This window comes from Anticarsia gemmatalis, chromosome 14 (genome assembly GCF_050436995.1).
Source record: "Anticarsia gemmatalis isolate Benzon Research Colony breed Stoneville strain chromosome 14, ilAntGemm2 primary, whole genome shotgun sequence".
Classification (NCBI taxonomy): Eukaryota; Metazoa; Arthropoda; class Insecta; order Lepidoptera; family Erebidae; genus Anticarsia; species Anticarsia gemmatalis.
In genome coordinates, this window is record NC_134758.1 from 6,569,593 (window position 1) to 6,593,903 (window position 24,311).

The 24,311-nt window shown below is 37.9% G+C and overlaps 5 protein-coding genes and 2 long non-coding RNA genes across 7 annotated transcripts; 2 read left to right on the forward strand and 5 right to left on the reverse strand.

Annotated features, from left to right (window-relative positions):
- Positions 1-7,329: 7,329 nt before the first annotated feature.
- Positions 7,330-7,988, reverse strand: LOC142978294 (uncharacterized). Its single transcript, XM_076122670.1, has 2 exons — positions 7,854-7,988; positions 7,330-7,626 (listed from the first exon to the last, which is right to left on the reverse strand). The coding sequence occupies exons 1-2, from the start codon at positions 7,863-7,865 to the stop codon at positions 7,423-7,425; spliced, it is 216 nt and encodes a 71-aa protein (XP_075978785.1). The 5' UTR covers positions 7,866-7,988; the 3' UTR covers positions 7,330-7,422.
- A 685-nt stretch (positions 7,989-8,673) lies between these two features.
- LOC142978297 (uncharacterized) lies at positions 8,674-10,458 on the reverse strand. Its single transcript, XR_012959750.1, has 2 exons — positions 10,402-10,458; positions 8,674-8,876 (listed from the first exon to the last, which is right to left on the reverse strand). It is a non-coding gene; the product is annotated as an uncharacterized LOC142978297 (long non-coding RNA).
- Positions 10,459-12,536: 2,078 nt separating this feature from the next.
- Positions 12,537-13,403, forward strand: LOC142978290 (uncharacterized). Its single transcript, XM_076122666.1, has 2 exons — positions 12,537-12,660; positions 12,970-13,403. Exons 1-2 carry the CDS (start codon positions 12,649-12,651, stop codon positions 13,246-13,248), a joined length of 291 nt encoding a protein of 96 aa, XP_075978781.1. The 5' UTR covers positions 12,537-12,648; the 3' UTR covers positions 13,249-13,403.
- A 3-nt stretch (positions 13,404-13,406) lies between these two features.
- Positions 13,407-14,661, reverse strand: LOC142978281 (uncharacterized). The gene is made up of 2 exons (XM_076122656.1): positions 14,542-14,661; positions 13,407-14,411 (listed from the first exon to the last, which is right to left on the reverse strand). The coding sequence occupies exons 1-2, from the start codon at positions 14,563-14,565 to the stop codon at positions 13,458-13,460; spliced, it is 978 nt and encodes a 325-aa protein (XP_075978771.1). The 5' UTR covers positions 14,566-14,661; the 3' UTR covers positions 13,407-13,457.
- A 714-nt stretch (positions 14,662-15,375) lies between these two features.
- LOC142978278 (uncharacterized) lies at positions 15,376-19,116 on the reverse strand. The gene is made up of 2 exons (XM_076122653.1): positions 18,967-19,116; positions 15,376-18,837 (listed from the first exon to the last, which is right to left on the reverse strand). Exons 1-2 carry the CDS (start codon positions 18,997-18,999, stop codon positions 15,895-15,897), a joined length of 2,976 nt encoding a protein of 991 aa, XP_075978768.1. The 5' UTR covers positions 19,000-19,116; the 3' UTR covers positions 15,376-15,894.
- A 740-nt stretch (positions 19,117-19,856) lies between these two features.
- Positions 19,857-21,629, forward strand: LOC142978295 (uncharacterized). Its single transcript, XR_012959749.1, has 2 exons — positions 19,857-20,018; positions 21,355-21,629. It is a non-coding gene; the product is annotated as an uncharacterized LOC142978295 (long non-coding RNA).
- A 1,748-nt stretch (positions 21,630-23,377) lies between these two features.
- On the reverse strand, positions 23,378-24,136 carry LOC142978293 (uncharacterized). Its single transcript, XM_076122669.1, has 2 exons — positions 24,058-24,136; positions 23,378-23,652 (listed from the first exon to the last, which is right to left on the reverse strand). Exons 1-2 carry the CDS (start codon positions 24,067-24,069, stop codon positions 23,434-23,436), a joined length of 231 nt encoding a protein of 76 aa, XP_075978784.1. The 5' UTR covers positions 24,070-24,136; the 3' UTR covers positions 23,378-23,433.
- Positions 24,137-24,311: the final 175 nt, after the last annotated feature.

Below are 24,311 nucleotides of genomic sequence, written 5' to 3' on the forward strand. Positions count from 1 at the left end.
TATCGATATGATACTAAAATCCTAATAAAATGTATTGAAGCATTTAGAATAAATAAAAAGCAATATTTGCAAAATCTTATGAGACAAAACGCATCGGTCCTATTGCTGAATCAACGTTGAAATTAAATAAATGAAGTGCTTGGTGAGCGCAAGTTCCAAGTGCGATATTTTCAAAAGTATGATCGAAAATGAATACCAGATTCAAGACTTGCGGATGGCCTAGGTATTTTATTAAAAAAGTGGCACATCAAACTTAAGGAACAATTTTTACATATTACAATTTCAAAAGTTAAGTAAGAATATTTTAATCAATACTAATTAAATGTATATAATCTTACGGCATCCAGCTGGCTATTGCCCATACATCCTGGGTAACCTTTCGGCACAGTTGGGTGTTACACAACGAGCATTGGAAGACAGTCCCGGCAGGATTGTCGTCAGCGCTTGCAATTGACACGGAATTGTCACACCGCGCCCGATACGTCCGGCGAAGCCCTCGTGTTGTGTAATATTCTACATCTTTGTTCCTTTTTCATCATATATTGGAATATGGAAATGTACCTTGTAAATGCACTGCTTAAGTCTACAACTTTGTGTTTCTTTGGTGAGCTTTCTTTTATTTATTCTAGACAAACTTTACGTACCCACAAAAAATCTTATAGTACCTTAGACATACTTACAGATTTTCGTAGGAGGAAACAATTTTTTAACCCTATTTACTATCAAATACCGAGTAGGTATCGAATAATTTTGTATGGACAATATATCAGCATTCAAGTGTGTTCCGCAGGAACTAATTATTCCAGTGCATTTTAAGAGCCAAACTCTAGAAACTTGAAATGGTACCGAGCTTAGCAGTTGTACTTTTCAACGCCATTCATTTCTTTAATGCGTCCTATTCACTTGATATGTTATAATCAGATGAATAAGAATAAGCGGGAAATTTCTAGGACACAATAAAAGCCTCTATTAATAAACTCACATTGCTCATTCTCCACAAAAATCGTTAAATTCCACAAAAAAGCCGTACATTGTTCGTGAGCTCAATACTGACCCATTTCCTTTAATATTAACAGAAAATAGGAAACATAATGAAAACATCTAACGCGATAAAAACACAATACGTTACAGTAAATATCAATTGTTATTTTGTATCCCGTTGTGCCAAATCTAGTTATTTAACTTTCAAGTCTTTGATAAAAGCTTATAAGATTTCCATTAGTTAGAAAAATATAAATATTCTTTACAATAGGGCTCTTAGTCGTAATGAATAGATGTAGTGTTTAGTGTTTTCTTTTATAGGAAATGGGACATGTTTGTCAGGGCTTCTATACATTAGTTAGGTAAGTTTTGTATAAGAATACTCCACGTGGTGGCGACAAAGACTCACATGCTTCGAATTGTAGTATACGTACGAATTTCACATGAAATTCCTTAATTAGTGGATCGATAATTTAACAGCTTTACTGTTTATTGTTTTCATGTTGCTACTTAATTACGCATTAGCTTTGTAAACTGGCGACAATTCTATGAGTTTAAATAGTAATGGTTAAGTATAGATACATTTGCTTTACAAATTTGTATTTACGATACTTACATGTATTATGTAGGCACTATATTCTGACAAATATTGTAAATATTCTGCTTTTAGTACGGTATGTTTCAGAATATATATAATTCCTTCATCTTATATGATAATGCCACTCAAGCATGTACGATAAAAATAAAAGGCGTAGACATAACACGTACAACATTTTATCTGCGACTTTCTCATATACTGCACTCCAACCTTCAAATGCTTTCTGTCGATAGAAAGTTCTAAACAACAGTGTTGATTTCAAGTGAACAATACCGATGTTGACGCAATAGACTTAAGAGCCTCGTGTAAGGAAACTTTCATGTACGAGTGAATCACGAAACTTTCCATTGGCTACTCAAAACTTTATTAATAAACCGTCTTTTAAACAATTAACGTTTTGGTTACTTATCGCATAATGCAATTGTGATACGCCGGCCGGTATAAACAGTTTAGCCAAAACATGGAGAATTATTCTCGAATGTTGTCAAAATACATAACGAAGACATGACATAGGTATTCTGTTTTCTCCGAATTAACTCTGCGCATTATCTAAGGCCTTTCTTCATTACTATTTCATATTTATTATTTAAGTACCAGAATATTTATAATGTGGAATATATAATGACAACTATACTGGGCAAGGAAGTCCTCCCGTAATAATGGAGGGATTAGGCCTTAAATTCACCAAGCTGGCCAATTGGCCCGCAACTACGGGTTAGAGACTTTGCATACCTTCAAGAACTGTTCTAAAGAACTCTTAGCCATGTTTTCCTTAGCCGTTAACACACATAACTTTAGAAAAGTCATTGGTGTGTTGTCCACTGTCCACTGAACTATACAAAAACATATACAAAATATAAATTTAAAAAGAACGGGATCGTGATACTATCTGGATCTTTCCCAGAATGCTGGCAGCATTGTAGGGCAATACTTATTCAGTATTCTAAGAACCTTATTTCATATAATTGAGTATAATTGAGAACATTCTAAATTACACAATATCAGTAGAATCTTAAATAGAGTGTACACGTCAAGCACATAATCCAATAAAATACGTATGTCATTACGTTACGACGGTGACGTCACACCTCATGCATGATGGGATCACTCGTCACTCATGACGTCATCAAACTGCAAAAGCTATATGAAAAAGGTCGCGCGTTATTTCAATACGCCCTTTAATCGTTTGGATACAAATCTGCACGTTGACACTTGCGTCGTTAACATAAACGATGATTCGTATCTACATAGTTGCCACGAACTAGCTGATAAACTTGCCTTACTTTATTCTTATTGTTGAGGTTCCATAGCCAAAGGTTAAAAACGGAACCCTATAGTTAAGATTTTGTTGTCTGTCTGTCTCCAGGGTGTATCTTATAAACTACGAACATTTCATAGGGGATGCCCCTATGTATTTCTGTTGCCACTATAAGATCTAAAAAGGGCTAATTGAAATTTTCAGTGGGTCTGCCAAACAAGATAAATTGCCCTTTTTAGAAATCTTAGTAGATAATGTACGGAACTCTTCGAGTCCGAGTCCGACTCGTTTTTGACCGGTTTTTTATTTATGTAGAGTAATATTGTAATAAAACTTGAACTGCATTGTTGTTGCCTATTATGACCAGTCATAATAAACCTTTACCTGGTTGCATATTTTACTTTTTGACGACCTTTGATACAGTTATTTTTAGTCATATATCTCAGGTCAGTTTACACACGGTTTGGTTCCAAACTAAGCAGAGATTGTACAATGGAAACCATATTGCTGATAAAACATATTTATATACTTTTGAATACAAGATGAAAATGAAACTCCGAAAAGACATTCGTGCTCATCAAAAAATATGTGTCCCGAGTGGGATTCGAACCCACTTTATGCAAAACGGGGTTTTTTGCGGCAAGGCAACCAAGTTAACCAATCACTTCAAACGTATCCAGTAGCACAGAATAATAAGTACTAAAGTAAGTAGCAACATCGGAAGGACTAGTGCCTGTTTATTTTAGTTTCCTGCTATTTGTAATGTTCCATCTATCTTTATCAAAAATTCCACTATTAATTATATTCTGAACTACGTCATTATTTAAAAGCGACAACCTATTATTACACCACCAATAGCCAATCAATACATTTTAAAAGTTTTATAAAAGCCTCTGTCACAAATGGGATTAAACAATGTTACCGTAAAAGTTATTTTTTGTGTATTTATTTCTGACTTTAACTAAAGTTTTTCAGTTAACTTCATTTTGTTAATATATTTATAAATACACTAAAAAGCTAGCAGTTACAATAAAAGTTACTAAAATAATCTTCTAACTACTAGGACCAGTTTGCTTAATGCTATGGTAATACGCATATACACTAAATATTATGGTGGTTCTCATACAAGGCCAGCCTGAGTCACGAGATCCTATGGCAGTGTCAGTTCCTGTTTTGTGGCATTACATTACAAGCTGCCTAGTACGCAGACGGACCATGGATTAAATAAACAAACCCTCTTATTCATAAAAATATTTGAAGTTATGAAAGGCTGATAAAGAGTTTTGTTTCTTTCACTCCTTAGCGAAATGAAAAAGCTAAAACATATTATAGTAGTTTTTTAACTAAAATAGGTTTACAGTGTGTTTATGAATAAGAGGGAAAGTTTACTGGCCGCCTGCCTCCCCACGAAACTTGAAAATTCTTTTGTTTTTTTCCATTAAGGATTTCCTGAACACCTTGTTGCCATGTCAGTTGGGTCTCATCGCAAGTTAAAAATGGAATAATATTATTATGTCACAGTGTAATACCTTGACCTTCTACGGTTACAGAAATAAACACGGTTCTCTCTTGACTTGTCGGAAGCAGACAAATATTTCATTCTACGAAATACCTACAGCGAATTTCTTTTTTTTTGCCAATATACGAATTTCAATGTGAACCACAGAGATACGTAGGCACTTACGACACGAATGAATTGAAATGCTATTCAAATTTTTAACGGTCCTCAAAAATCACGAAAGTAGGTAGTGGAAAGGCTTAAAGTCTAATTTTTCTGTCATTTGATCTTTTTCTTCTCTTCGTATGGGTAGTGGTCAACCTAATATCAAAGTTGTTCAAGCCGCCCGAAGGCCTTTGACGTGGCTTAACGACTGTTATCTTAATTGACAACAACCGGGACCGACTTTTTTCGTGCCCTCCGAAGCACGGAGACGCCCAGTATAAATACCACTATGCCGTAACCCATCTATGGAATGACCGCGCCAAGGGTTGCTTAACCCAGAGATCGTAATCTTAACATCACCGACCGGTGAGCGCAACTGGCTATGGGCGCCTCCTGTCATTTGATGGATAAGGTGGATGGATAGAGACCTATGTCTAGCGCTGGGTCAATAAAGTGGCTTAACTCGGATATTTTTTTTATCTGTTCATCCTCAAGTACTCGTATACTTTACACAATACAATAACATGACGGGTAACTAGAAATACAAATTAATCGCATTCCAACAAATTAGGTTTTAGATGAACTAGTTCATTTACTTGGCAGTTATATTTAGAATATATCAATGAGGTTGCGGCAAGAATAACTCATTTAAGTAGAAGTCGTGTGGGCTAATGCAAGATTTCTTGGTAAATATTGTAAGCACGTGAAACGTGTGACAAATCACCTGCATATATTTAAAACACGTGTGCGACTTTTCTTAATGAAAAGTATAGCTCCCACAACAAAATATTTGTCATAAAAAATGTTCATCATATGGAATGGATGGAATTAAAATGTTGCCATGGCGAGAACATATGATCAGCCCTAAATCTATATCCCCTAATTTTACACTTAAGTCGCGATTCTATATTGTCTCTCAGATCCCTGACTCCGACAACACGCCGAATATCTTTGGACATGACCACGCAGAGATAGAGATTTGCCCAATTCATGTCTTTAATTGGCATTTCAAAAACTGCTTCCAGCACTATTTCAAAAAGCCACTATCTGAATTGACCAGTAATAGTCTTAAACATACATCTAACTAACTTGTAACTTTTTAATATCCATAAAAGTATTACACGACAACAGTAATTACAGAACTTTTAATTTCATAATACGCAAGTGCTTGATTTTGCTTCTCAAAAGAAACCAATATCGGTTATCCATAAATAAGGTAGTTTTAACAATGAGTTCTACTTTCCATGTTTGTATGCTTATTAAGTCCCCAGCGATACGAGATTCATCCTTGACTACCGATTTGCGGTAATTATTCATACGCTGCCCCACAGCAATAGCAAATCAACACCACGATATTGCATTATCATTGGATTTGCATCAGTATTCAAAATGGACGCTCAATTGAGCACTGCCAAGTGGGTCAAAATTGCAAGATTTAGTATGTTCATGTGTGACGTAAAACTAGATATAACACATTGCAAAAAAGACCGGTCAAGTTATAACATGCCGCTTTTGTTTAACCTCTGGATAAGAATTAGTTGACTTATCGGGTGAAATTTTGATAGAACTTTTCATATTATATTCGACTAGCTGACCCGCGCAAGTTCGCTTGCGTCACATAAGAGAGTCATAATTATCCCCGTTTTGGTGACATTTTTCACTGGTACTCTGCTCCTACTGGCTGTAGCGTGATGATATTCAAATCGGACCAGTAGTTCCTGAGATTAGCGCGTTCAAACAAACTCTTCAGCTTTATAATATTAGTATAGATAATATTAGTATAGATGTCATTTTATTTATCGAACAGTTTATCAAACGCTTGCCCATAGCCTGGCCTTAAGTTCTATCTCCTGGCTACTACATTTATTTAATGTATGTAGATAATACAATCAAATAAACACACTATACCTATAGGACTCTAAAAAACAGAGGAAAATCATACTCCACTTTTCGACAAACACGATAATAAACCAAAGTCACAACAGAACTCGTACCTAAACACGCATAACAAAGTGCACATCGATTATTTAATGAACACCTGATTTGATAATAAAGTGAAATGTGAGGGCGGGATCACGTGACACGCACTCACGTTCCTACAACTATACGCGTCAGCCCTCACCGACTTTCATTAGTAGGCACCTTATTGCCGTGTCGAACGATAAAGTCATTAATTATAATTATATTTCAAATGCCACCCAGTGGAAGCTAACCGCTCGACTTGATTAACACAATGTTTGTTCAGTCTGTGGAAAACTTTCGTGGCCCTTTTACCAATGTGGGGCGCAGATCTCAATGTTGTCTTTCGGTTTAAATAATACCGCCCCAAACGGGTAGCCTTCATAGTTTTCTTAGTGACGTTTTCTCAAGTAATTTACCAATGGAGCCTAACTCTATTGAAACATATTAGTTCATTATTTTGCACCCTGATCTAATAATGGCATAATAGCTACAAAATTTGCAGACAGCTTACAAATACCTGGTAATTTGTAATGCTGCGAACATTTCTGTTTGCCCTCGGCTTTGTACCCCATGGCAAAGGCAATGGTACAATAACTTTAAGAATTATTAACTCAATGAATATGTTTAGTATAGTAATTATGAATGAACAATCGCGTCACATTACGAGTCAATACTTATGGCATTATTACATTACAATTAGTAATTGTATTACTACTATTATGTATTATTTAATCATAAAGCTTTAACCTTTCAGAATACATAATACTTGAGTCAAATATAACAATGACAAAGACTAGGACCTGACCTAGTTAATATGAATGACCGCGGGTCATTCATCACAGGGAAAGATTTTGAAATTAAAGAAAATTTTCGGTATCGAATAGGTTTCTATTCACAATTGCTTAGTGATACATGATTTAAATATTATTAAGCGTTGTCGTCGGTATGTGCGATGGTCTTTCAGCGTACGTAGTAGGAGTAAGGAGAAGCGTATGTGTAGGCAGAGTAAGGTAGAGCATAATCATATGCGCTGTAAGAATAGGCCACGGGTGCGGTGTATGCAGCGGCTACAGGAGCGTAGTCATATGCAGCCGCTACTGGGTACTCTACAACGAGAGGCTTAGGCTTGGCGGAGGCGAAAGCCAGGAGAGCAGCGAACACCACCTGTAGAATAAACGAAAATTCGAAATGAAATAACAAATTGCCAGTCACAATGTTGTTCAAACAAACGACAATCGACGAGATATGAAGCTTGGAAATAATGTTCAGAAGCTATAAACAAAAGCTTGATAATATTTGTAAATAATTCAAAGCAAAGTTAACTTGCCACTACTGTATAGAAGTGAGTGTATTACTTTTTTTATTAAATTTCTAAATTAAAAGGTACTTACAAATTTGAACATGTTGATGAGTTTTGTTGAGGGTTGCAAGTAACGATAGAACACAAGTTCCGATGCACAATGATGTTCTCAGTCCAGGACGTCTTATATATCAGTAGTAAAGTACAGGACAATGTGATATTAACGCACTGACACCGGATAAACAGTCGAAATATCCTCGTGCAAGATATTAGCAGTACGGTCACGTACAGCCTTGTGTAGTGTCACCGGACACTACAACTTATTAGATCAAGGACGACTAGAATTATAACTGAATGTTATGGTAGAAGTGCCTAGAGTTTACTGTTTGTTAGGCAATTTATTCTAGTGCGTTTTGGTAGGTAAGTGGGTACAAAGTGTGGAAACTTAATGTGTTTTATTAAGATACGGTTTTGTATAGAGTATCAAGTCGCAGTAGTTTAAAAACATTAACATTTTCTTACCTACATTAAATGTACCCACAAAATTTGAGTAATAGTATATTCCTTAATTAAACAAGAATTGATTTTTTTATTACAGATCACAAGTAAAGTATGCGAAAACCTCAAGTGTCAGCCTCAAGTAATACTGTTTTTAAAACCTGTCTAGGATATTTCCTGCCAGAACTGCAAAAGTAGATTATTTCGTTGCGATTCCACCATTCAGCTTTCTTAAATTTAGAATGATATTTAACTTCATACCTGGGTATATGATAAGTTACATGAAGCTAAAACAGATGAAATATTAGGTATATACTCGTATAAAAATCTCGAAAAAGCAACCATTGGCTGTAAAACTCCAAATCCGTAAGTTAAATAAAGTAAAGATAAAGTATAAATTATAAACAGCAAAGTACTTCAACACATTTTATTGTATTCCACGTTATAATGAGGCGTACCGTAATGAATCCATAAAGGATGGTCACAAGTACAAGCCTTTGGGTGAGACCTTGCCGCGTGGAAGCCTATTGACGAGGATGATGGGACGGCGGCCGCGCACGTGCCTCGCCTCCACGCCGCACAGAGCCATGAAGCATGCCAACAAGATACATAGCCACTGAAACAATAGTTCATTTACTTACAAAAGAGTTTATAATATCAAATTAAATATCTTTATATTTAACCCCTTCTGGGTTGTATAAAATAACGTCTGTTATACCTTAGGGTATAGGTAGGTTATAGAGGATATATAGATATACTAGCTGACCCGCGCAACTTCGCTTGCGTCACATAAGAGAGAATGGGTCAGAATTTTCCATGTTTTTGTAACACTTTTGTACTTGTACTTGTTGTTTTACTGTTAGGTACTCTGCTCCTATTGGTCGTAGCGTGATGATATAAAATATGCTTTTTTTTCACGAAAAATATTCTCAAAATTATTTACATCTCTTAGTATAACGAAGTCGCGCTAAGGCATATCCGCCATTAAAACAGTTGCCATGGCAACGGAATTTTGTTAATTCAATGTCATTATAATATTGATATTTCGCGACTTCGTTGATTTTTCTGAATTTTCCCGGGAAATGCGTCATTTTCCCGAGGTAAAAAGTAGCCTATGTCCTTTCTCGGGTATCAAAATATCTCCATACCAAATTTCATGCAAATTGGTTCAGTAGTTTAGACGTGATTGAGTAGCAGACAGACAGACAGACAGACAGACAGAGTTACTTTCGCATTTATAATATTAAGTATGGATAGGTCATAGAGGTTAGGTCATAGAGGTGTAAAAAATACACCCTCGTTCTGCCAAATGCTATGTTGGTCCCATGTAAGCCTATTGCCATAGCTTACAACCTCCGAGCTAATAATAATAATAATATGAAGAACATACTAATAGAACTTAAAAAAATGCAATAGCACTTTGCCCGACCTGTGAACTAAACGCTCGTGGTTGGTAGTCGCATACCACGCATAGCACAGATTTATGATTATGTCTATATCAGGAAACTCTAAATACCATTTCTTTAAACCCGTTACTGTCCCACTGCTGGGCAAGGGTCTCCCCCCAAACGATGGGGTGGAGACCATTAAAAATATTTTAAAGAAAATATTATGTAGTTTCGATCCTTCGGCTGACGCTTGTGTTTTTTTTTTTATTTTTACAATAGATGCGACTGCGGATCACACTGCCCCAATTCCAGGGATCCACAAAAAATGTTTGGTTTTATGGTTACGCAATTCTCCGAAGTGTCCGAATTGGGGAAAGTGGCCACTATTTCATATCGTTACTTTGTCACCTCAGTAGCTCAATTCTCTACCACTATCGAGAGAGATACAGAGAGTGGAACATGACAATTGTTGTAAATATGACGAATTTAAATTCGGGCCCGCTGCCACCAGTTCCGGGTAACTATCAGCTGATGTTGGTGTTTGCAGGGTGATATTTTAAAACTATACAGTTGAAAAAAAAATAAAAAATTGGCAAATCCTTTTGAAATAAAAAATATTTATCTTCCCAAATTACGTGGACAGAGCGGCGCGGGTCGACTATCATATTAATAATGATTAACAAAAATTACCTAATTAGATATTTATACAGTTAAATATATGGTAAGTACGTATATTTAACTGTAAGTACTTACTGCGTTCAGATTCATGATGAGGTCTCACACTCCACTGGTAAGCTAGAAACCTCTTTTATATCCACTTATTGATCCAAAACATGTCGTTAATTTGCTTCTTAAAACCCATATCTATGTCTGTAGCAAATTAATTATGCCTTTCGTCAACATTGATTTAATCTTCATCACGGTACCGATTACTTTGCTATGCGTTAATCAATGAAGTAAGTACTAATTGATTAATTAGTACTACGCTTTACTGAATGAGAACAAATATGACTGTTTCTGTAATCTGCAGCCGGTTTCTCTATAGTCGGTACTGTCGAGTATCGAACGTTTGGCATTAAAAATGTACTGCCAAAATAGTTCTTACGGCGCCCGTTAGAGGCGCTGCTCAGATCTTCATGCAAAATTTCTCGTTAGCTACCCGCTACGTCGGTAGTCGATAGTGGTAGAGAATCGAGCTGCTGGGTCGTTTACGATTGTATACGACTGCTGAACGGGACGTCTCGAGTTCGATTTTCAGGTCGAGTCGGGTGCTTTAGGTTGTTTCTAACTAATACTGTTATTTTTAATAGTAGATCGGAGTATGTCAATCTGTACAGAATAATAATATGTAGATAGACTCACTGCACTGCACTGCACGTTAGTGGCGAACAGTGGGTGTTTTTCCAACACCTTTGAAATCATACATGTGATCTCATAAATAGAATAAAAACTTAAGCATATTGATTTCTGTCGGAATTTTCAAAGTTCCCAGTAAGAATGGGGTACGAGGAAAAGCAGATACCAAGAGACGTCACGTAACACTTTCACGTGAATATCTTCTGATTATGTATGACTTAGCGTACATTTCTTTTTTCTGCGAATAATCCACTCGATGTTCAATTTCAAGTAAACCTCGAATCTTGAATGCTCATATTGCATAAATACGAATATTTTTTCATTAAATATTTGATTTCCAAAGAAAATATCAAGTACAAACACACATCTAAGATAAAAATATTACTTTCTTCGGTTAGCTAACTCCGCCTTAGGCAACTAATATTACGAAAGCCCGATGTCTAATTTTAGATTTTCTCATCATAATTCTTTTGGCAGAACCTCGAAAGTATGAATGATGGAGGCACGGACGGACTTCCTTTATTTCTAGGCCAAGGACAAGGACGCCAAGACTAAACAAGTTCGAAAAGTTACCTTCTTTGTGTTCGTAACGGGAAGACACATACAAACAGACATTAATTATTTTATTAAAATTTTTGTGTCTGTCTCTGTGGCGCGTGGTAGTGTATCCGATTGCTTATCATGAGGTCTAGGGTTCAATCCCCGGGTGAGGCAAAGTACTTCAGGTATTTTCTAAGGTAATTATACTGTTAAAATTATGTATTATGTAATTATAATGTTTATAATATTAAATATTATAAACATTATAATGTTTATAATATTAAATATTATAAACATTATAATTTAATTCAATTAATAGTGGTCCGGACAACAAACTGTAGTTAATTTTATGGAACCTGTGGTCACACTAGATAACGTATTTTATGACCGTTGGCTTATTTATACCGGCAATATGGAACTTTGGTCACCACTATATAATTAACATAGGAGTTTATTTATGATCGCAAAGCATCTTCTTTTTTAATATCATGTTGTACAAGCAATATACTGATTTGTAGCTGCTTTAACATTTAACAAAAAAACAGAAGTAGTAAATGACACAACGAATTCGATACACGCGTGATTATATTTTATAATTCATATTGCCATTTTATTTGTTGTTTTAAATACATTTGAACTATTAGGTACACGTTTGCGTTCCAATCAGGAACGGCGCAGTGTCTCAATAAAGAATAATGTGGGTAAATATCACAGACTATTGTGTTAGTAGCACAGTCCACATTTACGCGTCTACTTATTTCATGGTATTTGCATATCAAAGGAAACGTCAAACCCAATTATTATACGATAGGCTGATACTATTCAGGATTCAGCAGACGGGGAAACAAATGGAGTATTTTTTGACGGAACAAATAGATTTTCACAGTAATTCTTAATGCAAAAATACGTTCTTAGGCATCTACAAGGAATGTTTGAGTTTTGAATGGTGTAGATAATTTATTATTCGAGTCAGGTACAACAAGGCTGTTTCTTCATACCTAGTTTTGACAACGTAAAAGTATAAAATCATCAGAGACACCCGAGTGGACATCACACGCACATTTCAGTCGTTGAGTACACCCGTCCACTACAAACTCAATCAAAATGTTCAAACTGGTAAGAAAACTTTTTAATTAGTAACATTTATTAATAAGACTGTAAATTACAGTTTAGGAAAAGTGGTCACTTCTTACATTTCGCTAATGTGGGTGTCACTTTGTGTTTGCAAAGATTTGTATCTTTTAAATAAAGGAATCTTTTAAACATTTATTACTGTTCTAATGGGTGTATACTGTGCATTCATACTGTTATGTAAATTGGAAAGTAACTGTGTATTCCAGTCAGTGTGTATCAAAATACGAAATACCAAGGCATAATTCATATCATCCCACTCAAGAGGGCTAACTTATTTCTTATTTTTTTCAGTTCTTGGTCGCTTGTACGTTGGCACTGGTGGCTGCCGAGCCCAAGCCTAACCCGAGCGTATTCTACAGCGCGTACACTTCGCCGATATCGGCGGCATATAGCGCATATACTGCCCCGCTAGCGACCGCGTATAGTGCGTACACCGCGCCTGTAGCAGCCGCCTACACATCACCGTTCGCTGCCTTCTCAGCTTACCCATACGCCGCTCCATACTCCGCATACGCCGCCCCAAGCGCCGCATACGCAACAACTTACCCTTACTACGCTATCCGTCGTTAATAAAATAGCAGAACAAACCAAACAATCAATATATCCCGTTTTTGTTATAAATTCAACCGAATTGTTTTGTTAATACTTTTGTTATGTGCTTATGAATGATTGTACTGTACAGTGAACGATGTAAATTAGTTGAGAAATACACATAAACCAAATTATTTGAGTGTCATTTATTTTTAAATTGCTACTCTAAGATAATAATATAACTCTATCTATACAAGCGGTTCAGATACATTTCCACTTAGATTAGACATGAAATTGATTCTATCTGTCACAAAATTATTGACAAAAGTGCTGTTTTCATCAGGGTAAGATTCTTGAACTAAATTACCATTGCTATCAAATTGCAATATTTTGACTAAGGTCCTTCCGTTACCAGGTTGTAATTCTTCTGTTTCTCCTTCACGAAACAAATTTTTCTTTGTGAACCAGAACGGACCTTCTCGGTCTGGTTTTTTAATCTGATTTCCTTCATTTGGATTATTGATATGAGTAATTTTATATCTTTTGATTAGATTTTCTTTATCAACAGCTTGAGGTTTTTCCCTGGCTTCTACATTTGCAACACCATACGCAACTTCGTCTTCTTCTTCGAGTAAAGGATTTGCTTGTAGCTTTGGCCTGTATTGAGGATTAGTTCCTCCATATTCGCTGTCATCGTCGTTTAATGTAGTTTTTTGTCCATCCAGTCCAGTTGCTTCCTTGGGTCTACCGGACTTACCCAAGAATGAATTGTATTCACTGCTCATTAAAGAACTTATTAAATCAGAACTTTTTGTCATGACTTCGCTCTGACTATCTTGTTGTAAGTTTTCTTGGAGTCCATTATAAGAGAAAGCATTGTTTTTACAACATGAACTTGAACCAAAGTTGGCTGGTCGTTGTAAATAGTTACCTAAGTTTTGCGTCGGAATTTGTACAAAAGGATTAACACGATGATTGTACAAGCCCATGATATTAGCGGCATTGTTTGAAGCAAGTGCCGCTGCAAGTCCAGGGCTTCTTCCGAAAAAATATGGGTTACGGATCAAGTGTCTCAAGCCGAAAATTGGGAACTGTCTTTTGGCACGAATCTTTCCGTTGAAGAAATAGTTGCCGGTGATATTTATATTATGCTTCATCGCCGCGTTTGTGCAACCAATGTCGATAATGCTCACGAGACACAGCTAGAAGAAAACATAAAATTTATTATCTGTGTGTTATAAAAATTACAAAAAGTTTAGCCACTTTTCGCTATTTAATAACTAATTAGGCCATATTTTGTGGAGTCAAATATATGGAATGAACAATACTTACAGTTACTAAAATATACACTTTCATTTTTGTTTGCACAATAGTGCAGTAGTTCTTTACTGTATAAATGAACTGAATTAGTTTATTTTATAATGGCAAGAACGTACCACGGTTGAACTGTTATGTATAACAAGTGTTATTTGGTTACGGTCAATATTTCATGACACACAGGGCATCAAAATTGATTTTTCAATAAATTATAATAATAATTTTACAATAATATATTACTAAACAACGTTTCTCAAATGCTAATAATTTTATATACTTATTTTAGTTTAAAAATATTGTATAGCCAACATCGTAAATACTACGCGGTTTAATGCACCTCTGCTTACGCACTCAAGTACTACACTCAGATACTCACCCATAACAAGCGTGGCGTTGTGCGTGGGACTTGAAATAATCGAAATCTATCCCAGTATTTCGATTTTTCTCAGGAAACTATTGAAAAGTATTCCAACATCGGCAAGCCCTAGTTATGAAGATAACAAAATTGTACAATGCAAATATTTGTTTAGTAAAAAAAGCTCTAAGTCTTAACCCCTCTGTCATCCCTAGAGGTATTGGGGTGGGTAGAATTTATAAAAAAGCAAAAAAGCAACATGATCTTGTATGTCCATTGTCCAGTAGTGAGCAACACTTACCGCTTTGTGGCAACTAATTCTGAAACGACGGCTCTCGAAAGCAATGGCGGTCTGGATTAAGCCTATTTATATAATAAACTAGGGCAGCTTTAGATAGGAAATAAGAAAAAATACTTCTGACAAGAAGCAGTCTTTTTCTTTGAATTTGAATAAAAAAGGTTTCAAATATGTAAATGAAATAAAACGAGGAACATAAGAGATACTGATTTAATATCTTTATTTTTAGATCAATCATATATTTGCCTAAATAATATTACTATAGCAAAATACGATAGGTGGACAAATAAGATATAACAATTTTATTATATACGTGATGAATTTTGAATGGGGTTAGAAACGAAGAAAACACCAGGTTTTTTTTTTAATTTGTCGGTTATTACTTTAACTATGGAACTTCAATTTGGACATTACACACTCTGCAACATTTCCACTACTAAATGACCTCTGGTGTATATTTGTCTCTATGCATAACATACCGGTACATAATACTTTTTATAACATTAATATCCTATTGTTTTTCACATTGACATAAAGTTCCAACTTTGATGTTACAAACGTCTACAAACTCACGCTGTGTATCAGCGACAATTTAAAATGAGATGACATTTCAAAAACTTATACTTAACACTATTTTTAGTATACCTTTTCTATAACGAGTAAGAAGATCTTTGACAAAGACCTTTATCAACACAGTTGTGGTCGTCGATATTGCTTAATAGTATACGTCGTTATAGGCGTCAAAGTTGCCTGAACCGGCACCTGCCCAGCCACTAGCAGCTGCGCCGTTCCAACCACTGGCACCATTGCCAGCACCAGCTCCGGTCCAACTGTTACCACTATTGCCGGCACCAGCGCCTGTCCAGCCAGTAGCAGCATTGCCTGCACCAGCGCCAGTTAAACCACCAGCCCAATTGCTTGCACCAGAGCCTGCCAAGCCTTTAACAGCATTTCCTGCACCAGCGCCGGCCCAGCCACTAGGACCAGAACCCGCCCAGCCACTAGCAGCATTGCCCACACTAGCGCCACCCAAACCACTGGCCCAATTACCCGCGCCAGAGCCTGTCCAGCCATTAGCACCGGCGCCTGCCAAGCCGCTGCCCCAATTGCCTGCACCCGTGCCTGTCCAGCCACCTGAAGCACTGGCCGCACCAGCGCCAGCCAAGCCGCCAGCCCAATTGCCTGCACCAGCGCCGGTCCAGCTTTTAACAGCATTGCCCGCACCAGCGCCGGCCCAGCCACTAGCACCAGCTCCAGTCGTGCCACTAACCCAATCACCTGCACCACCACCGGCCCAGCCACTGGGATCGGCACCAGTTAAGCCACTGGCCCAATTGCCAGCACCAGCGCCTGTCCAGCCACTAGCAGCATCGCCTGCACCAGCGCCAGTCAAGCCACTGGCCCAATTTCCCGCACCGGAAACTGACAAACCACTAACAGCATTCTCTGCTGTTCCAGCACCTGTCCAGCCACTAGGAGCATTGCCTGCACCAGCGCTAGTCAAACCGCTAGCCCAATTGCCAGCACCAGCGCCTGTCCAGCCACTACCAGCATTGCCTGCACCAGCACTAGTCAAACCGTTAGCCCAATTGCCAGCACCAGCGCCTGTCCAGCCACTACCAGCATTGCCTGCACTAGCGCCAGTCAAACCACTGGCCCAATTTCCCGCACCGGAGCCTGCCCAGCCACTAACAGTATTTCCTGCTGCACCAGCGCCAGTTAACCCTCTGGCCCAATTGTCTGCACTAGCGCCGGTCCAGGGAATAACACCATGGGCTGCTCCAGTACCCGCCCACCCCTTAGCTCCAGCGCCGGTCCAGCCTGCAGCGTTGCCCGCGTTAGTGCCAGTCCAACCACTGGCGTCGTTACCAGCACCGGCCCAGCCATTAGCACCACTACCTGAACCAGCACCGGCCCAAGGAATAGCACTAGCACCAGTCCAACTTTTAACAGCATCACCTGCGCCGGTGCCGGTCCAGCGGTTAGCACTACTGCCTGCAGCAGCTCCAGTCCAACCGCTGGCCATATTGCCTGCTCCAGCACCAGTCCAATCACTAGCACCTTTAACAGCAAGAGAACCGGCCCAGGGATTAGCCCCAGCTCCAGTCCAACCTTTAGCTGCATTGCCTGCACCAGCTCCGGTCCAACTACTAGCACCTTTGCCGGCAGCAGAACCAGCCCAGCCGCTAGCAGCATTGCCTGCACTACCGCCTGCCCAGGGAACAGAACCAGCGCCAGTCCAGCGGCTAGCACCATTTACTGCACCACTACCGGCCCAGCGGCTTGCACCACCAGCGCCAGCCCATCCTCTTTGAGGATTGCTCCAAGACCCTCCGTTAAATCCAGGCTTTTTAAAAAGACCGGTTGCTCCGTTATCGCTTGCACCATAATAACTTATTTCTCTGTTCCAATTTGCTGCAGCATGAACTCCATGTGGAGGTCTTCTAACATTTCGTGGCGGAGATGACCTAGCGATATATACCCCTAATTCGCCGCCTGCACTTAAAAGACTTCCAGAACCTAACAGTCCTTCAGCGCCAAATTGTTCTCCTGCGCCAAGCTGTTCCCCCGCGCTTAATTGTCCTCCAGCACCTAACTGTCCTCCACCACCTAAAAGTCCTCCAGCACCAGCCCCTATTAGTCCACCAGCTCCAAATTGTCCACCAGCCCCTATTAGTCCACCAGCTCCAAATTGTCCACCAGCACCGATTAGTCCACCAGCCCCTATCTGTCCACCAGCTCCAATGTGTCCACCAGCACCTATAAGTCCACCAGCTCCAATTTGCCCACCAGCACCTATTAGTCCACCAGCTCCAATTTGTCCAGCAGCCCCTATCTGTCCACCAGCTCCAATATGCCCGCCAGCACCAATTAGTCCACCTGCACCAATTTGTCCACCAGCCCCTATCTGACCACCAGCTCCTATATGCCCACGAGCCCCTATCTGTCCACCAGCGCCAATTTGTCCACCAGCACCTATTAGTCCACCAGCACCAATTTGTCCACCAGCACCTATCTGTCCACCAGCTCCAATGTGCCCACCAGCACCTATTAGTCCTCCAGCACCTACTTGTCCACCAGCTCCTATTAAACCACCAGCCCCAAATTGTCCACCAGCGCCAATGAGTCCACCTGCCCCAAATTGTCCTCCAGCGCCTATAAGTCCACCAGCTCCAAATTGTCCACCAGCCCCGAAATGTCCGCCGGCCCCAAATTGTCCTCCAGCCCCGAATAGCCCTCCAGCACCAAGTGGTCGTCCAGCGCCTGACTGACCTGCGGCGCCTAATTGTGATCCAATGCCTACTTGACCTTTAAGTCCCGCTCCACTCCCATAATTTGCTTTCCCCCGTCCGCTTCCACTTCCAGCTACACCTGCATATGCACTGAACTGAGCTTTGCTGCCAGAGAAGGCTCTTGAGATACCATCGTTTGCTTCACCTATACTCTCATCTTGGCCGCTTCTTCCAAAAGCCGCGATGGCATCGTTTCCGTCATATTCGTCTGCGGTGGATCGAAGTGAGAGGTTGCTTACGTTACCATCACTTTCTTCACTGTACGGTACTTCCTCATACACCGCATTCCCGTCTTTGTCGTAAGTTATCACAAATTGATTGCTCTCGCCAGGCCGACATAACAAGAAGAAGGTGACAAGCCATAACTGAAAAATTAAAATTTATTAGTTTCCGTCTCACTGCCACAAAACTAAACATATCTAATTTGAAACAAAAAATGGGTTTATATGAATTATAATCTGATGCAGAAATTAAAATATATATTCTAAACTTACCAGATTGCATGTTTTCATTGTGATCGGCTTCATAACTGCCGTTTTACCGGAGTTATTCTAGGTATGATTGAGTAATGCCGATGCAGATCATTTTTATACAGGTGAGAACATATAATTTCAGTTAACATTATAACTACATTTTGTCACGGTTTCCCCAACAAGTTATTACCTAAGGGTATAAGTTGATTTGCTTATGTTCTTATTGAAATTGTACAGTATTTCTCAAGCTTTTACTATGCTCACAATACACGAATGTGCACCTATTTTAATCAACGAACCGAATTTCTAAACCATTTAAGGAGTTGGATGTTGAATGGTTGTACTTAAATTTTGCGTTTTTAAACGGAGATATCATTTTTGCGCTTTATTAAAATAATAAGACATATATTACAAACTAATTGTGTTTAAACCACTTAATTATAGATCTAGTTATTTCAATTTATGCGACCATGTAGTCGAATAAAGTCGAAAAGTACACTTATTTAGCTGATTCCTTTCTTTCTTTCCGTCTGATTTTCTATTAAAATCGTAAACTCAGGAACACATAACTTTGACGTTACATGGGCTACCCAGGCTAATTTTTCATTATATATTATTTCAACTTAATACGTCTAGACTAAAATAAAATACCGAAATATTATTGACTTGCATTAACAAATTTCGAGTAACATTTTCATCAACTGTTCCCTATACTCAATTTTTTTCACAATTTCCCATCAGCGCAAGCATAACTGCGAAGATCAGCTAGTATTACATAAAATAAAAAAAATAATGATATTCTCCAAGACATCCTGCTACCTCATAAATATTTAATTGCAAAATAACATACGTCTGTCAAATGCTAATTACTTTAAAGTGTAGCATTTGTTTCTCGTTCACTGCATGGAAGACACTAATCATAATTCATTAACATAGTACTGTTTTGGGCGAATATCCTCGCATTATGTGCACTGTCCTTCGTGACTTAGTATAAAGATCGCTGAGACACAGTAACACCATCATTTAACTCGGTACTTGCTCAGTGATAACATCAATACAAAATGTATAAACTGGTGAGTTTCTTAAATATTAGTATTGGTACTTACGTTCGTCAGGTGATTATACTCACGTCGCGTTATGATAATTTAAAATTTACCAGTTGCGAGTTTAATACAGGACATTGCTTCGAGATTCGGCTATAAATATTCAGTGTAGAGAGCTGATTCTATGTTGATTAATTGTCATGTCATTATGTATATCAATAAATGGCATAGACGGAGATCATGGAAACCGTATTAAAAAAGAAATGAAGATGGCTATTGTGGTCAGTCGCTATTTGGTTTTAAATTTCTGGTAAAACGCTGCTCGAAATCAAAATTATATGTGCAGCAAAACAATCATGCACTATAGTAAAGACGGCTGTAAAACTTAGAAATTTAAAAAAATAATTGCCTTATTACCGCTTGTTAATTACTACATCTGAGCGAAATTTTATATTATTGTAACTTGATTATACCCGCTAGTTACTCAAGTAGATACTTGGTACTAACCAAGTCGTTCCTAAATCTTTAAGTATAGAATATTGTCAGTTAGAGCATCTTATTATTAGAAAACAAAAAAGGTTTAGAATAAGTTGCCTACGTTCTGCATGGAAAATCCTTACAAATCTATATTTGTATTAGCGTAAAAGTACTACAATAATTGATTTTAAGGCGTAAACTAAACACGCTTAATCCTATATATTAATACATAAAATCCATGTACATACAATATTATTTCATGGTTATTGAATCTGACAAGCCGGTGGCCGTCACATGTTTAGAATAAAATTCGATATACTACAAGTACATCTATAGTTGAACTACTTGCGATTTACTTTTACTATAAAACTATTATGTCGCTTCTTTTAATTTTACATTTTGTATCATATATCACTGTTGAGTTTTTAAGAACATGATTTGGATATAGTTTTAATGTGCCTCATATTGATATAAATAGGTTTAGATTAAAGCCTTTAATGTTAGACTGCACTCAACCAACTATCTCACTTATTACTTACTAAAGGTGTTGGCTATAGGTATCATCAATTATAGAATAGATTTTAGATCAGTATTTTTATTTCCAAATATTTAATTAGACTCGTGAATTTAGTTTCTTTTCAACTCATGACTGTCCGCTGGGCAAGTCTCCTCCCGAACGAAAAAGAGCTAGGGGTCAGGCCTTGAGTCCACCACGCTACCCAAATGGAAATAATTTGTGGAAGAGGGATGAAATTTAGTTTGTAGGTGGAAAAATCATTTATTTCTGTCCATGATTACAATATTTTCTAAAAATAGCCACATTCGGCATTATCTGTATCGTGGTACCAAAAAAATTGTGGGTTTTTACAGATGTACCTTTTCTTTTCAGATCATATTCGCTTGTATGCTGGCCTTAGCGGCGGCGGCACCAAACCCGAATGTATTCTACAGCTACGGATCATACGCTCCTCTGTCTGCCTATACCAGTGGTTATAGCAGCGCTTACACTGCTGTGGATCCCTTCAGCGCATCTCTTTACGGATATCCAGCGCTCGCCAGTTATACCGCATACCCTTCGGCCTACACTTACCTATATAAATGATTCCCTTTACTTATTGTAGAAGGACTAGTTAGAAATGAATTAAATTATTGTTATGAATATTATTTGGTGTTTTTTTTTTGTGTGTATGAGGGGCAAAATATTGGTTTAATTCATGTTGAAGTTCTTTCAGGTAAAGGTTTTAATCTTATACATAAAATCTATGGGCCATGAATATTTTGTTAGTCCAACAGTTTAAAATCTTTACAGTTCGAATGCAATACATTTTACATTCGATTCATATTATATAGCGGTAGTAACCCCACTGTTATGAATGTGATAACTGACTGCTGCTATGGCACATCGTTGCATCGGTAGAGTGTGAGAATGCGTAAGATATCTCGAGTTCGAATCCTGAAAAAAATCTATCTATACACGATTTTTTCCACAAAAATATCAGTGGTTACCCGGAATTGAGCTGTTGAAAGAAGGATATTATACCAAAAGTATCGTTATTTGGGTTGGATAAGCCATACAAGCCAGATAAGCATAAATAAAAAAATAACTACCGATGTAACCTAAAGTGTCTACATAGAGGTAGTTATGTGCTCTTAATCGCTCTAAAAGTACGGCACTTCAAGAGCAAATGATTCAATGCTCGCACTTGAGAGGTCGTTCCGATATTCAATGTCATATAACAATGGTCATGGTGGACAATTGCAGCCGACAACAAATTATAATTGTAAAGAATATTTGTTAAACAGTATAACGACAGTGACTTGTCCTGTTCATTTGGTTTCATCTAAGTAGTGAGCAAAACAAAATTAAAAACTAACTGGTCTGAGAGGATCTGCTCGCTTGTAATTTGGTTAAAATCAAAATTTATTCTTAAAAATGTAGTTTATCTCCAAGTCTTCAATTTTGTCCATGTCAATTTCATAAGAATCGGTTCCACAGTTAAGCTGCATAATCGTAAAAATAGACATTGTTTCTAAAGACTTTATAAGTAAATAGTAAATGTATGCTTAACAAAGATCTTTGTTAAGCATATATTATCTCATAATGATGCCACTGTAAAATAGCAGTATTTAAATCAAAACGATTGCTGCACAGAGAACTTAGGGATTTCTGTCGAAAAAATCTCGGTAATAACCCGGATTATAGAAGTTGGGGTCAAAGACCTTTTGTGATATGCATATTATGCATACTGGCTAATAACACAATCTCCTGCAGACTAGTGTGTCAGTTTTATAACAGGGAATGTACCTAATTAAAAAACTTTTGTCAGGTTTTATCAATAGTTCCGGCGTATCACGCATTACGGCCTATATTTATGACCAACTTAAAAAAATATAGGCCAAAATAGTACTTTAAAATATGCTAGGCGTTCTGTTGACCTTTTTCATAGTATTATACAAGCTGGTTTACTCGCCCCGTCTATTGTCGTTTAATGAGTTACATGCTTTTCCATGGTATTAAAGAACTAGATCTGATATGACTCTTCGACCATTTAACTATCTGATAGTGGCGCGATGACCTCGCTTACTAAGGCGTCAGTGCGCGTACCCAGCTCATGACAAATCTCTCTACGACTTAGACTTATCAATAAATCGTCATTAGTACCGTCAGCCTGGTAAGAGAGTGAAAAGTGCCTAAATAATCTGCTGTAACAATTCAGACACAACTAGCCCATTTAGGGGATTTTATCAATATTGGGGTATTTCTTCAAATTATTTTTTATTCAAACTATTTTAATTTTAACTTGCGGCTAATTTGATTGTTATGTAGGTAAGTAAAATGACACAATAAATATTATGCAGTAGGGTAGAGGTAGGCTAAGTAGGTACGATAATGGTGAATAAAATACAATAGGTAATTTGCTAACTCGTTAGAATATTTATTCATTGTTTTTGTGTTATGTTGTTGTTTTCAGCGCAGGTAGTAGGCGGAGTAGGGTGAGGCGTATGTGTAAGCGGAGTAGGCAGCGACGGGAGCGGTGTACGCGGAGTAGGCGAGGGGCGCGGTGTACGCGGCCGCCACCGGCGCGGTGTACGCCGCCGCTACTGGCGCCGTGTACGCGCTGTAGAAGACTCCTGGCTTGGGCTTGGGCTCAGCAGCCACCAGCGCCAACATGCAAGCGACGAAGAACTGAAATATAATCATTAAAATTTAATTAAACATTTAACAAGAAAAAATATATTTTACATAAAAAAACTTTAAAGCTTGCAGCTCAAATAAATTGACAATACCGAATGATTATGCTTCCCGAAAGAAAGACTAATCCTATTTGTACAAATCGATTAGAAACAAATCTATTATAATTTGAGCTACGTTATGCAGATTTGATTATAATCCAACTAGAGTTCCGTATTCCAATTAACATGAGTACAAATAGCCATCATTAGATTTTTATGAAACATTATTAGTTAAAGTAAGACATGGCGAAATCCGTAATACTATAATTTTTTGTCACCTGAAACTAGCTGAAAGTGAGCTTTCTCTACGCAAAAGAGAAAGTTAGTACTAGTTATAAGTATTATGTAGGATACTTACAAGTTTGAACATTTTGATAGTTGTTATCACTGGACTACTGGTAGACTGAATGATATCAAACGCACAGTAGTAAGGAACTTTATAGTTATTTACGAAGGACAGGACACGCAATGTGATCTCAAACGAAGCCTGCGCTTGCGCTCGTGCGCTGAATAACGATCAGTTGCCTAAAGTGTTAATGAATAAATTAAGTATTTCCATGTAGTCTGCACCTAGATTTAATTTCTCAATGCATTGAACAAACTTTCTTGAAA